Raw genomic sequence first — 15,482 nt, 5'->3', positions numbered from 1 at the left:
AGACAGCGAGACGACCAAGTCTAAAAGGCGGAAGAGAGGCCAGAGTGTTTAGAAGTCCGTGCACACTGCCTTCGGTCAGCGTCTCAGGTGCCCCCAGGAGTCCGGAACAGCCCGATTCTTGAATTGTTTTTCCACCTAAAAGTACTCTCTTTCAGGGAGAATTTAAGATGGCTGATCCTAAAAGGAAATTAAATGTTAATGTACCTAACAGACTTAGTACTTCACACAAGTTATTTCGGATAAAGCCACAATTAATTTTTTTCTCATTTTAAGTCAGCTAAGAGCATGGCTTCTTGAGAGGAGCAGTAACGATTTTCAAACTAAAGTTTCTATGACAGCTCTGCAATCACAAAGAACCCTGAGTCCAAAGCCTTTCAGTTCATTAAAGACTTTCATTTTACTTTGCCTAAATAAACATTTAAATATTAAAAAAAAAACACACAAATGGCTTCCAAAGCCTTTTTGAGAATCACTTGGGCCAAGTTATAAACACTAAAATTTAACTGAAAGGTGACCTCAAGAGAATGAAGTTCTCCCCCGACAAGAACTTCTCAAAAAAAAAAGGCAACTGATAGACAAACTATATAAACAACAGGTAATGAGCTCAATTTAAATACAGGAAAACACTCGGAAGCCTTCAAAGGCAACTTCCTAGTCTACTCTTAACTCCAACTACACATATAAACAAAGTGATAGGAAGCGACAGAATTAAAAGTAAGTTCATATAAAATTCTAAAAACAAATGTGGTACAAAACACCCACTCACAGGGTCTCATGTAAAACAAATGTTAATTCTCTTCTTCAGGAAAAGAACTACTACAGAACACTTTCTTGTTGGGTGTCCTACATTCCAAAGGGATAATTTCTGGGGCTCTCCTCCCAGCTTAATGTAAACCTCCATGACATGTGAAGCCTTGATAATGTTCTCCTGATAAGCGAGACCACCTTATAACAAAGCCCTTTTGTTCATCAACAATTACACTTCCTCGCAAAGGTTCAAGTGGACTCATGATATGGTAAATTTTGTTCTATGTCAAAAGAATACCAACAGAGATGTTTGATATATCAACTTTGGCTTAAACTCAATTTTGTAGAAAATGTGCAATTAGACATCTTGATCAGGCACCTTCCTTCTAGGACTCCTGTATACAGGCTTCATATTCAAGAACAGGCTGGATGCTGTGTGTGGCTTCCCCGTTTTACGAGTTGCCTTTACAAGCGTAGACACAGAGGGGCACATGTATTTATGCTGTGCACACTACAGCAGAGCAAGCAGGTTCAGCGTGAAGTAACAATTACTGCTTTTCATGAGGAACAGAACAAAAAGCTTCAAACGAGCACACCAGAAACTTGAGATGTAACCAGAAAGATGATCTGTTAACTTTACACCAGGATAAGTTTAAAAAACAAACAAACAAAACACCTACATATCATCCACTCAGAACATTTTGGACACACCTGAAGAGACAATCAAGGGGAATCAAAGGTTTAAATGCCACGACTAGGACACCTAAAACCCCACGGACATTCATCATGGTCAGCAAGTCAACCACGAGGAAAATGAGGCATGCAGAGCTCTTTCCATGCAAAATATGTGCAATATGTTCAAAATATGCTCAACACAGCCCTTGCTTCTTTACACACACACACACACACACACACACAGGCATTTACCATTCTCATGTTAACAAAACATTCACTCCAAGCATGATTACCATTTAACGCTTTCATAAAATAACAGTATTTTATAAATTACACGAGCCACAAGAGAGGAGAAGAATTTAGTTGTTGCTCCTACATTAAAAAAAAAAAGTCACCTATTTTCTAGGCCATAATCTTTTTAAAGACTTGTCATCAGGTTGGGGCATTATCTTCAGGTACTGCAAAAGCTATTGTATTACGATATGGTTTTCTTTATGAGGCCAAAATCCATCAGAAACCCACCTGAATTATAGAAAAACCTCAATTAAACATAAAGGAACATCTCACCAGGAATGCTACCAGTCTTGCATATCTCAATGGAGGGTGAAGAGCTCCTCATTCACAGCGACTAAACTGCTGCTAGAACCCAGGTGTGGACCAAGAGCATGAAGCTGGAGGGAATGGCTGCAGATGACGCGATTACAAGCGGGACTCTCTCCACCACCACCTGCAGCCTCAGTGCAGAAGTAGTCTACTACTTTAGTGAATTGGGGGAAGATGTAACTCCCGATTTAACTATTACACTAACCTTGTTTTAAATAAAATTCCTTACCACTAAAACATAATTCTTCAAACCAGCAGAGGAAAAGGACATAAAGAACTTATTAAGCTCAAATATACAGCCATAATTTAGCACCAGCTAAAAGAGAAACACTAGTCCCCCGTGGTCAAGAACTTGATCTAATGTATCAATTCTATCCCAATGAAAAGATTTAAGATCTTTAATCTAGAAATGAAAATAAGGATGCGGAGGATTTTAGATCGCACTCAGTGAGAGGCGGCAATCAAAAGTACTACTGTGACCGCTATGTATCCCTATTGGAAGTCACATAGTCAGTTCTGACTATAAAGGTTAGAGGGGAGAAACTGAGAGAAAGAAATAGGCAAAACCACTTCTGATGCAAGAAGTACACTTGCAGAGGAGACTGAAACAAAGCCAAGAAGCGCTGAAGAAAAGCATCACTAAAGAGGATCGTGGCTGCCGGGTTCCACCGAGGACTAAGTGGGCAAAGGACAGGACGGGGAGCAGGAGCAGGGCACCGGCCGACCCGGACTGAGCTCCGGGCGGGCGCCGCCGGCCGCGCAAGGCCGGACGCAGGCCGGGTGCTCCGGGTTTCCCGCGGTCCTTTCCCTCCGCTAGTTTCACGGCACGTGAAGTTGCCCTGAAGCCCCAAGCCCCGCAGCCCGAAGGCGGCACTGTCACTGCAGGGCCCCTCTCAGGAACATGTGCGCCCGCGGCCCCGCCGCCTGCCCCGCACCCGCGGCGGGAACCGCTCGGCTGGGTCCCACCGGTCTTCCGCGCGAGCGGCGAAGGGCTAACAGAGCCCCGAGGGCGCGCGTGCAGGTGACCGCCTTACCTGCATAGAAGCGGATGAGGCAGCCAACCTCCGAGTCCAGGCCCTCCTCCTGCACCCTCCACAGCGCCCCGAAGCCCAGCTGGAAGAGGTAGTCGTTCTGGATCTGCAGCGGCTTCTCGTCCGCCTCCAGGCGCCGCGCGGTCTCCCCGTGCAGCTGCACATACAGGGTGGGCGGCGGGGGCGCCTTCTCCGCGGCCGCCGCGTCCCCGCCCGGGCTCTCCTCCGCCGGCCGGTCGCGGGCGGCGCCGCCCGAGCCCTCGACGCCCCTCGGGGCCGTCGGCGGAGGTGGGGAGGCGGCCGGGGAGAGCGGCCGGGAGCCCGACGAGCGGCCGCGCAGGCGGGGCTGGCCCGGGTCAGCCTCGAGCTCCTCGGACGACGATGAACAGTAGGGATCCGGCGGGCGCGACGCGCCCTCGGCGCCCGGGCTCGGCCCGGGGCTCTCGGGCTCGGGGGTCCGGCCCGCGCCGTCCGGGGCCCGCGGGGAGCCCGGGCTGCAGCCCGCGGGCGCGGGGCCGGCGCGGGAGGCGCGGCGCGGCGGCGGCCCCCCGACGGCGGGCAGCGCGGCCTTCCCGGGCGGCGGCCCCGCGGGGGCCCGGCCCGGCACCTTCAGCACGCCGCCGGCCCTGGGGCCCGCCTGCAGCAGGCGGGAGGCCACCTCGCCGGCCGTGGTGTCCAGCGTGCAGAGCACCGGGCGCAGGCGGCTGGCGGCCGGGTGACGGTCGAGGACGTGCACGCAGCCGCGCTGGAGCTGGTGCCGCACCCAGTCCCGGTCCGACGGCTGCAGCGGCAGCATCTGCCGGGGTCGCGGGAGCAGCGCCCGGCGGTCCAGGCTCCGCGAGCACGGCGGCGCCGCGGCCGGGCCGGGGGCGGGGAGGCCGGCGGGGCGCGGGGCGGCGGCGGCGGACGCGTTCCTCTTCAGCCGGCCTCTCCTCAGCAGCAGCGAGCTGGCGCCGGGCCCCGGGGCGGCCCCGCCGGCGGCGGGCAGGGGCGCCGGGCCGCGCCGCCGCCTGCGAGCCGCGCCTCCCGCCCGGCCCGGCGCCGCGGTCAGCGCGGGCCCGGGGCCGCCCGCCGCGGCCCGGCCCTCCGCGCGGGTCTCCGCGGCCGCGGGCTCCATGGCGGCGGGGCTCGGCGCGGCCCCGGCTCGGGGGGCAGCGGTCGCACAGCGAGCGGGGGGCGGCGGCGCCGCCAGTGGCGTTCGCGCGGCCGTTTCGGGCGATTATGTGGCGGTTCGGAGCGCTCCGTCGGCGTCTCGGTGTTCCATCCCGCGCGCCCGCCCGGCCGCCACCGCCCCCCGCCCGCCCCTCGCCTCGCGCAGTCGAGCCAGCCGCGGAGCCGGCCTCATTGAATATTAATCGCGCGCCGGGAGCGCCGGGCGGGAGGCCGGCGGGCGGCGCGCCTCATGAATATGCATCACCCGCGTGACGGCGACCCCGCGGGCGGGCGCGCGGGGCGGAGCCTCGGGGTAAACAAGCGGGACGGCGTCGGGGGGCGGGGCCGCGCCGCCAGGCGCGGGGCCTTCCTGCGCGGGCCCGAGAGGGGAGGGGCCGAGAGACGGGCGGTGCGCGATGCCACCTGGGAGCTGTAGTTCCAGGCCGCGGTCAGGCGTCCCCGAGGGGGACCGTGGCGAACTACAAGTCCCAGAGATCCTCCAGCACCGCCCCGCCGTGCGGCCCGCCGCGGGCCCCGGACTGTGGGTCTGGTGCCCTCTGATGGAGTCGATGCTCAGCGGCGTTCGGTTCATGAACTTGTAGTTACCCGCCCATTCCTGCTCCCCGAGGCTTTCGTTTTCCCCGCTGGTTGAGACAGGGCTCGAACAGACTCCAGGCGGCACGAAGGTCCGGGCGCTCGGTCTTCCCCTCACCACCTACGAGCTCGCCCGGAGGCAGTCGTGCGGCCCCGGCCCGGCCCTCCGCGGGTCCTGTGTGAGGAGAACGGCCGAGGACGGGCCCTCTCCCTGCTCAGCTTGAGGTCCGAAAGGACTGAGGACACGGAAGGCGATGGGAAGCAGAGGTAACGCTGGAACGGAGGCGTGGGACAGAAGAAACGGGCCCTGCGCTCTCTTTTAACGTCTTCCCTTGGTTTTTCCTTCAGTATTCAGAAAAAATTACATTCTGCGACCGCAGTGTTAGTCGTGGCGTAGAGTTGTACTTTCTTGTCGATTGAAACAATATTGTAGGCTGGATTAGAGAGGTTACTGTTTAAAAGAATTTGGTAAACCTTTTTAATTGAATTACCATTCCTCCGTATTGTTTCATAAATCTGGATTTTTACATATAAGACTTGTGCAGCTGCAAACAATCCCGGGCCTGCTTAACATCAATAAAGTTACTTAACCTGGGGGTGAATTGGGGGTAGGGAGTTTAAGGAAAGAGGAAGGAGAGAGAAACAGGGAAGAAAAAAGAAAGAAACTGGAACTTGTGGCTGAAATAATAGAAACTAATAAGGGCAGAGAAAGGTGTACGTGGGTTATCTACACAGTTTTACTGAAAAGTAGAAGTTACAGGACAAAAAATATTATCTTGATTCTTGAAATTCCTGTAGATGACTTTTTATATTTTTCTTTTGAATTATTATCTCTTGGCCTCATGAAACATGTTTATTCCATTTCAATTCAATCAACAGCTCAGAATTACTTCTGTAAAATTAGAGAGAATGCAAATTTTTCCAAGAGACATAAGATACAATTAATTTAACAAACAGTTATAAACATACCACGCAGTCTGTTACAGCAGTGGAATAAATCAGACACTCCCCTTGCCTTTACAGAGTTTATAGATTAGAGACAGAGAGGCTCAGCAGGTGAGAGGGGTGTGGACGAGGGGAAACACCGGGTGTCAAATGAGACTGAGTTAAACTTTAAAAGCACGTTCAATTTCAGTACTAAAACATGGACTATTTACATTTCTGTATATTTTTTAGTTCCTTCATGGATTCCTATAAGCCTCTTTAATTTTTTGTATATTAAGAAATATACATTAAGTCTCATATATCTGCTTTCTAGAGTTATGTTTATGTAGCTAAGGTGATAAACTCAAGGGGACTTTGTTCCAGTCAGAGACACTGTCGGCCCTGGCCCAGGCTCCATGTGCGCCCTCTCGGGCTACAGTGCTGCCCTTATTCAGCCCTGGACCCTGTGCAGTTTCACAGTCAGCATCACTCTGCCTTTCTGTCCTTTAGGAACTGTGTTTACCCCTTGAAGGTATATGTAACCAAAAACCTCCCCTGGAAAAAATGAAAGAAAAAGCATTGGCCAGAGAATTTAGTATGCAGAGCACTGGAGCAGGGAGAGAGGTTGGAGAGTCTTCTTACCTGCCTGCCAGATGTGGTGTGAAGACGGTCAGGTATCTCAGGGTGGAGAAAAAGGAAGTCCAGTCCAGCCTCAAAAACAGTGGGTCCTTTTTGTTCTTTTGATGGAGGGAGGGAGAACGAAGGATATAATTTTTATGTAGAGAAACTATTTCAGGCATAGTGTGTATAATCTACAAGAGATCATATCCCATTGTATCCGAAGGCATAAAAATCAGAGGGGAGAGCAGAAGGGCAAGGGTCCACAGTGTGACCCATCCCTGGTTCTAGGGGTCCTCAACCGCCCGGGTCTGATGCCTGATGATCTGAGGTGGAGCTGATTAATAATAACATTAGAAATAAAGTGCCCAGTAAATGTAATACCCTTGAATCATCCCGAATCTACCCCCCTACCCCCGCCCTAGTTCATGAAGAAACTGTCTTCCACGAAACCCATTCCTGGTGCCAAAAAAGTTGGGGACTGCTGCCTGGTTCCACTTCCAAACCTTCAATAAAGTGACTGAACGTGGCGGGTGAGAGGCGAGAGAGAGAAAGAAATAGGAGTTCATAAAGCATAGACAGCCCCCTGAACACCAGACCCACTGGAACCTCAGAGTGATAATAAGACAGTGATGATGACAGTGAAACTTGGAGTTTGCTGGTATCACGGAACATCCCCCAGACCATGAGCCAGGCCTTGCTGTACAATTTCTCTGAATGAGGAAAGGATTTCAGTGGAGAACAAATGTTTTCCAGATACCCATGAAATTGCAGCTTTTCCTACTTAACAGAATGGGGACTAGGACAGTATCTTGAAACCACGGTAACTCACAGATGCTCCCCAACCCTCTAAAATGTCCCACATGTACAATCTAATACCACAGTTGTAACTAGCCTCACTTTTCAAAGAATGACGTCTTCCCATGTGAAAAGATAATTCCCCAAAGAAACAACAGATGTAAAAGTTGCAAACCCTGATGCCAACTTGTTAAAATATTTTCACAGCTAAGTATAGAAAAAGAGAATGTAATTTTCAGTTTTTCTGCTACAGTTTATTTTATGCTGTGTGATTGATAACTGACTTGCTGTGTTTTGCTCCTGTTTGCATCCTTAGATCCAAGATAAAAAGAAGCCATCTTTGGAATTTTTTTTCTAATATAAGCAGTTGGAATCTTAATGGAGGCATGAATTGATAGAGGATGGTTTCAGTCGGAATTGTTAAGTTCTCAGCTGTGTTCAGAAATAAACTCAGAAAGATGCAACATACCATGTAATACGTTTAGTTAGTACATGATAACAGGGATCTAATTATAGTTTCACATTTTTATATCCTTTGAGCTACTAGTGGTTAACCGTCCCTAAATTGCTCACTATTTACTCATTCTCTTTTACTACGATAGCAAATAACTACTCAGTGCACTAAATGGGCCCAGGGTGGCCAACCTGAACGCACACGTTCCCGTGACACCTCAGCTCTCTAAGGCTCGCCCACGCCTCACAGACTTGCCATGTGGACTCTTATCAAGATTGCCCCTGGCACTGGGTGGCCTACTTCATACACACGGCCTGATAGCTTTTCAGAGTTTAGTGAATGCTTCTTTGTCCCCTAATTCTTTGTCTCTTTCTCGTTCCTCACAGAAATAAATGGGAGATGTTTCTTGTCACAACCATGAAGTATTAGAGGAAAAAATTGAGGCCATGGAATCCTGCCACTTCTGGTAACAATGTAAATTACCTGGGACATTCATTCAACAAATATTTATTAAGCTTTTAAATGTAGGCATCATTTACCCCGACCCTCACCCCCACTGAATAGTATAGACAGAAATACCTTCCCTAAGAAAGTTTATATGTAGGCATTGTGATTTTTTTTTTAAGCTTTAGTTAAAATTGACCTACTTTCTTCTTTTATAGAGATGGTTCTTATTTCAGGCAAATGGGATATATGAAAACCTAGGTATGTAAACTATACATTAGACTATAGATATTTCTTCCCAAAGTATTCTTTATTCTTTCTCTTATATGACTTCATCAGACAATTGTTTTAAATACTGGGTTCCTATAATATTGATACATGTAAATATATTCACTGTAAAAATCGATGCCCAACTTTTAGAATCCTATTTTGGGTTCTAACAGTAGCCTAATACTTCTTTCAATGAAGATTCACATCTAACAAGTATCCTTCCTACAACGTTCCAAAGCTTTTCCCCCTGAATCTTCCACGATTAAAAATAAAAAAATATCCTCAAGAGGTGGGGCTTCCCAGGTGGCTGGGTAGTAAAGAGCCCACCCACCAGTGTCAGATACGTTTGATCCCTGGGTCGGGAAGATGCCTTGGAAAAGGACATGGCAACCCACTCCAGTGCTCTTGCCTGGAGAAGCCCATGGTCAGAGGAGCCTGACGGGCTACAGTCCGTGGGGTCACAAGGAATCGGACACGACTGAATCGACATAGCACACACACACACACATCTTCCAGACGATTCTCCTGTACTTAGAGGCATTAATTATACCCTGAGGAATCAGCATGGGGATTCTCTTTCTCTTTTTTTGCCCCAGAATAGATTATAAGAGACACGCTCAATCCCTGGAAATCTTGCTCTTTTCCCGTTTCTCACCAAATCCACTGAGCTGGACTGCTAGATGTATTTGTTTCTTACAGCTACCGTAACAAAGTAGTATGACCTGGATGGCTCCAACAACAGAAACTCTTACAGTCTGGAGGCTGAAGTCCAAAATCACAGTGTTGGCAGGATCGTGCTCCCTCTGAAGGCTGGGGGTTGGATGAGGGATTCTTTCTTGCCTGGTTCCGCTCCTGGTAATTGCCAACCTTTCTTATCCTGAAGCTACGTTACTGCAGTCTCTTCTCTAGTGTCTTAACAGCATATTAAAAAGCAGAGACATCACTTTGGCAACAAAGGTCCATCTAGTCAAAGCTATGGTTTCTCCAGTAGTCATGTACGGATGTGAGAGCTGTGCCATAAAGAAGGCTGAGTCCAGAAGAACTGATGCTTTTGAACTGTGGTGTTGCAGAAGACTCTTGAGAGTCCCTTGGACTGCAAGGAGGTCCAACCACTCGATCCTAAAGGAAATCAACCCTAAATATTCATTGGAAGGACTGATGCTGAAGCTCTAATACTTTGGCCACCTGATGAGAAGAACCAACTGATTGGAAAAGACCCTGATGCTGGGAAAGATTGAAGGCAGGAGAAGGGGACAACAGAGGACGAGATGGCTGGATGGCATCACTGACTCGATGGACATGAGTTTGAGCAAGCTCTCGGAGATGGTGAAGAACAGGGAAGCCTGGTGTGTTGCAGTCCATGGGTCTGAAAAGAGCCAGACACGGCTGAGCGACTGAACAACAAAAATGATATGTAAGGTCAGAAGTCAGAACTAATTCTGGTCCTGGTTCTGTACTAACTAGTTAACCAGGAACTTGGAAGGCATTTGGCCTCAAGAAGGCTTCAGTTACTGATTTATGAAATGAAGGAGTTGAACAAGATAGCATCTCTAAAAATCTCTACCAGCTCAAGAAACTTCTGGGTTTTGGCTGAAGGCAAAATTGTCTTAATTGGAATATTGGCAAATGTTTTTGTTAGTCACAAAGCAGAGGCTTTCACATTCAGATGACATTAATTTGAAATAAAGAGGCTCTTAAGGCTGATTCTTGCCATTTAAAAGAATTTCTCTTTCGTTTAAAATAACAGCAGGTTTATTTTATTTTGACATTTAAGGAAACCGCTGGGTTGTCAGTCCTTGAGAATATGAATTTGTCACGAATAGGAGCCAACCTGTGACAGTGAGATCCACAGCCTCAGACTTCAAACTCCAGGGTCTTTATCAGTTTTCCCTTTTATGGTCACCAGTGGGTAGAAATCTCAGCACAAAGCAAGGTCAGCTCACAGAGGTGAGAATATCAGTCCAGTGAGCACTGTGCGCCAGGAGACACGGAGGAGCTGGCGGCAGCCACGGTTCCTGGTGCCACCGCCGGACTCAGCCCAAGTGTCCACCAACAGCAAAAGAGAGAAACGAGTGCCAGTGTAGTCCGAAGTACCAGCGCAGCAGGAACAGTGGCTGAAGCGCCGCAGTGCTGGGCAGTGTGGGTGAGCCTTGCCAGCATGCTGAGGGAGAGCAGCCAGAGGCGGCGGAAGGCGTGCCAGAGGGTCACGGTGGTGTCAGGCTCAGAAACAGCCACACTAACCTGCGTGGGGTAGGGTACCATTTAGATGGGGTAGGGCGCCATTTAGAGGGCAGAACTTACAGGGAAAGGAAGTAAATAACAGGCCGAGGAGGTGGAAGTGAGTGGTTTGTAACTGGAGATAGGGCATGTGGCAGGGGGAGGGGGCACCTGGGACACGGACAGTGTCCTGTGCATTGACCCAGGCAGTGGGCATTCGGGTCTCTGTTTTAAAAAAACGTGTTCAGTCATACGTTTGTGCTTGATACGATTTCCTGTTTGTTTTATGCGTCAGAACAAAGGTTTTTGTTTTTTCAAGATGAACTGTATGGTTTTGCTACGATCTGAATTTGATGGACAGGGAGGCCTGGCGTGCTGCGATTCATGGAGTCACAAGGAGTCAGACACGACTGAGGGAGTTGCCAGGCCTCCCTGTCCAGCACCAACTCCTGGAGTTCACTCATCACGTCCATCGAGTCAGTGATGCCATCCAGCCATCTCATCCTCTGTCGTCCCCTTCTCCTCCTGCCCCCAATCCCTCCCAGCATCAAAGTCTTTTCCAGTGAGTCAACTCTTCGCATGAGGTGGCCAAAGTACTGGAGTTTCAGCTTCAGCATCATTCCTTCCAAAGAACACCCAGGACTGATCTCCTTCAGAATGGACTGGTTGGATCTCCTTGCAGTCCAAGGGACTCTCAAGAGTCTTCTCCAACACCACAGTTCAAAGAAACGGCGCTCAGCCTTCTTCACAGTCCAACTCTCACATCCATACATGACTACTGGAAAACGATAGCCTTGACTAGACGGACCTTAAGCTTCCTAAAAAAAATTTTAAAAATAAAAAAAAATAAAAAAATTAAAGCTTCCCACCACTTATTAAAATTTTATTTCTAATGTAAAACAGTTGAAAAATTAAAAATCTAAAGTAATTTAAGAGAGAACTTTAAATATTACTTAAGAGTAATCAGTTCATTATAAAGTTTGGTCAATATAGAAAACTATAAAGATACAAAGTTGAGCAAAAAAAAAAAAATCCAATGACCCAGAGTTATTTCCACATATTTCCTTTAGATTTTTTTCTGTGTACTTTAATGGTGTCGAGATCATAATGATGTTACAATTTCCTGTCCCACTTTTCTCACTGAAAACTGCTATAAACATGAAAAAATGTACTATAAAGATAATATAAATGTCTAGATAAAAATGCATCACTTTGAAGAACCATGATTGATTTAAGCTCCAGAAAGTGAATCAGGTGGGACACTAGGCTGGCCTTCAGCATTTTTATGGTTTTGATTTTTTTTTTTTTTACTATTTGTGGAAATAAAAATATGGTAAAAGCGGATTTTGCGAGAGTCATCTTTCCTTATCTCTCTGTCCTTCAACCACAATTTAGCAACATTTAAACCAGGCAGCATCTGACGTTCTTTGTAGATGATCTTGTGAGGAAGTGGAAATGAGGAAACGCTTATCAAGGAAACATTCACCAAACGCATACCGTGTTTCACGCGGAAACATAACGTGCCATGATGGGGTGGCCGGGTCTCGCAAATACAGGACGAGACGCGGTGACTGCCATACGTGCACATACGTAAGTGGAGCGTGTCACTGCCTGAGATTTGAATTTAGCCTGGTGCTCTGCATTGCAGCCGGCAGCCCCTGCCAGATCACTGCCAAGCCTGTGGCAGGTTTTCTAATGTGATCCCTTTAACCCCTTAAGACTTACATATGATTCTCACTGTAGGGAAGAGCTCAGAAAGGCTCAGCGTCTTTTCTAGGGTCACATGGCTAGAGAGGAAGGGAAGCTAGGGTGAGTATATGGAGACGACTCGAAAACTGGCAGCAAAACCTGGAAGAGGAGTGGAAAGGCGTTCACTTTCCCACTTTGTCCACGCGTCTTCGCGTCTGCATTTTCCCTGTACGGTCAGAGTTCTGGGCAAAAGCACAGGGCCCAGAGCCTGCGTCTCCTTGTTTGAGCCCCATGTGAGCTTGTGGGTCTCGACTTAACCTGAGTTGTGTTTATTGACTTGGGCCATACAGTGATATGATCCGAATCGGGATGGTCCAGTTATGCAGACGAGCTCACTCAAGGAAGTCTGCCCTGGCATCTGCTGCAAGCCAGCTCTTTGTAAGTAAGTATGAGGAACAGGGTGATAGGGCATCGTCCATAAACCTTCCTCTTGGATCTACAATTTTAGAAGAAGTACCCACCTGCCCACCAGCATTGCTCTTATAAAAGCAGATGCCCTGGGTTCTTCATCAGGAATCAGCTTCTCAAACTGAAGTTTCTTCCTTTGGAATCACATAACCCGGGAGTGGGAAGAAGGATGGGGGTAGTGAAGGCAGGCGGGAAGGAGGTAAGAAAGGAGAAAGGGGCTGACATTCCCTGATCGGAGTATACACAATTTTTAACATTAAAAAATAGGGAAAACTCAAAATCTGACAATAGCTGTTTTTTGCCCCTGTAATATTTCAAAGAATGAACATTTTCCCATTACACCTTTTTTGTATTCTGAAGGTTGATACTAATGTTAACATATGTTTTCTAGAACTGTAACCTACTTGGTTTCTGGTACATAAAAGTATAAGAACCGAACTGTGAAGCTGGTGCATGTTAAGATTTAAATCAGGCAAAGGGCGCTGAAGGATAATAGAGTGGGAAAGCTCATATTTATATTTTCCCTACTCAGATATAAGTAGTATAGTCAAGGTTGATTGATGAGATTTATAGTGAATATCAATACCAAAAAGAGTAAGGAAAAAACGAGCTTTGGTTCACGTATTAAATTTTTTTAAATTAGAGACCCATAGTCCACAACTGAAAGACACGGGAAGGCACATAAAATCTCCACAGTAAGTGTGAGTTAGTTCACAGCATTTCTTTGTGTTTGCAGTCTGCTCTTCAGTCACTAAGTTGTGTCTGACTGTCGTGAGCCGCCCCGTAGCCTGCGGCTCACCAGGCTCTGTCCGTGGGATCTCCCAGTCGAGAATACTGAGGTGGGTTGCCGTCTCCTTCTCCAGGGATCGCCTCAACCCAAGGACGAAACTGCATCTCCTGCGCTGGCAGGCAGGCTCTTTACCACTCAGCCATCAGCTTTACCAGAAGCCCTTCTGTAGTCTCCTTCAGGGGCATTTCAAACTAATCATAGTTGGAAAATAATCATAGTTTTTATGTAGAACTGAACACAAGTTTGGTTTATTTTTTTAATATTGTGCAGGATGGGTGAGATAGGCACTTTCAAATGATAAAATCTTAAGCCCATCCCCCCCAAAAAAGTAAAAGCTGATAAAACTCTAATCATTGTACTTTTAGATACGTAAGACAGCTTGCATTAAATATACATCTATAGGTGTATTAAATTACTGATTTTTTTCTCAGATTAAAAGTCATTTTCTAATCCAAACTTCAGGTTGGACTGTAAACAAAGACTAGGATGTGTTGCAAAAACAAGGCCTTATGTCCTTCTGGCACATCCTGCTGACGGAGTATTTTCGTGTATGTACATCACTTGGCCCAATTCTCCCGGGAAGTCTGGGAGCTAGACCCATGGCAGACATCATCGGGATACAGGCCGCTCTGGTTAGGGGCTCCCCCTCAGAATTTGAGGACAAAATCTCCAAAATGAAAACCCTGCTGAAAGTAGCCATATGTAGAAACAGCCCACACTAAGACTTGCGTATATTGCCACAGAGACCTGAAGGCTATCCAAGTTCGATCAAAGTGATTATAGTGTACGGCAGCCTTGCCACGTGTGTGGTAATATAACCATCTGAAAGGAGGATGTTTTAGGAGAAGGGCTCTGCTACAATCTGAAGGGAGCCCAAGAGTGAGAACTGAGTCGGAATCCTCAACAATGAGGGAAGCACACTTTGATCTGGGGCATCAGTAAAGATCCTCAAATCAGGGGCTTCCCTGCTGGTCCAGGGGTCCAAAATCTGCCTGATAACGCATGGGATGTGGGTTCAATCCCTGATCGGGGAACTACAGTCCTGCACGCCGTGGAGCAGCCAAGCCCAGGCACCTGGCGAGTCCTGGAGCTGCGGCAGATCCCACGGGACCTCACTAGCGCCTGATGCAGCCAAGTAAACACACAGTGTTTTTAAAAACATTCTCAAGTCAGCCCAGAAGCGTGGGCTGGCAGTGAAAGAAGTCTTCCTATAAGAGGTGATGCTCAGCGGGTCCTGGGGGACAAGGAGAAGTCAGTCACGCCGAGGGCCCCAGCAGAGCGCACAGCTGACTTCCTGTGCGGTTTACCTCTAGGTCTCACCTTCTCCTCTAGAGGAGTCTGTGGTCCCTTGACTGAGTTTCCATGCTGGTGACCAGCGCACCCATAAGAAAGTAGGAGTCACCCGGCTTGTGGCCCACATAAAGTTCAGTTCCTTGTGGCTTCTCGTCCAGAAAAAAAGGCACTGCAGTGCACATTTACCCATCAGTGGGAAGACAGGTCCTCATGTCTTCTCTTTGCTATTTGCTAACAGAAATGCGATGTTTGAGGCCCATGTCAGAGAATGAGGAACTCCCAGTCATTCGAAGACAGCGCAAAACCTGGCCGGGCAGTGTGGCCGTGCGGGAAGAGCAGGTGGCCCGCCCTGGACGTGCGCAGCACGAGTCAGCGGGGCAGCAGGCCCCTGGGCGCGCTTGTCCCAGAAACCGGTCTCCAGCACCCTGAACCTGGACCACGACCAGGAAAAGACCGGGGAGCGATGGTAAAGGACGCATTTGCGGAAGAGCTAGTGAGGGAAAATATCCAGAAGGTCGTCTTACACACAACCTCGATCAAGAACAAGCCAGTTTCTGGCTAGAGAAAGCAGACCGAAATACTCGCTGAACTCTGATCTCTCAAGAAACCCCACAAAAATGGTAGTGGACGTTAAAGTGATAAAGAGACGGAAGGAAGGAAGCGAGGAGGGGGTGGGGGAAGGAAGGCAGCCCAGGTCTCGGGGCTGAAGACCTGA

The 15,482-nt window shown here is 48.5% G+C and overlaps 1 protein-coding gene and 1 long non-coding RNA gene across 4 annotated transcripts in view; one reads left to right on the top strand and one right to left on the bottom strand.

The window, feature by feature from the left end:
- The window catches only part of PHLPP1 (PH domain and leucine rich repeat protein phosphatase 1), a 232,258-nt gene extending 228,085 nt beyond the window's left edge, over positions 1–4,173 (bottom strand). Inside the window, exon 1 of the mRNA XM_042239364.1 lies at positions 3,060–4,173. Coding sequence (XP_042095298.1) covers positions 3,060–4,173 — 1,114 coding nt within the window. The remainder of the gene's footprint in view (positions 1–3,059) is intronic.
- Positions 4,174–4,744: 571 nt separating this feature from the next.
- On the top strand, positions 4,745–11,871 carry LOC114110432 (uncharacterized). 3 transcript variants are annotated; one of them, XR_006057727.2, is made up of 4 exons: positions 4,745–5,069; positions 7,983–8,070; positions 8,259–8,301; positions 9,010–11,871. It is a non-coding gene; the product is annotated as an uncharacterized LOC114110432 (long non-coding RNA). The 3 variants fall into 3 exon arrangements; XR_009598183.1 differs by having other exon boundaries at positions 7,983–8,120; XR_009598182.1 differs by having other exon boundaries at positions 7,983–8,301.
- The last annotated feature ends 3,611 nt before the right edge of the window (positions 11,872–15,482 follow it).

Source organism: Ovis aries, chromosome 23, assembly GCF_016772045.2.
Source record: "Ovis aries strain OAR_USU_Benz2616 breed Rambouillet chromosome 23, ARS-UI_Ramb_v3.0, whole genome shotgun sequence".
Taxonomy (NCBI): domain Eukaryota; kingdom Metazoa; phylum Chordata; class Mammalia; order Artiodactyla; family Bovidae; genus Ovis; species Ovis aries.
Note: the sequence above shows the minus strand (reverse complement) of the source record. Positions and strands in the feature narration are given on the sequence as shown.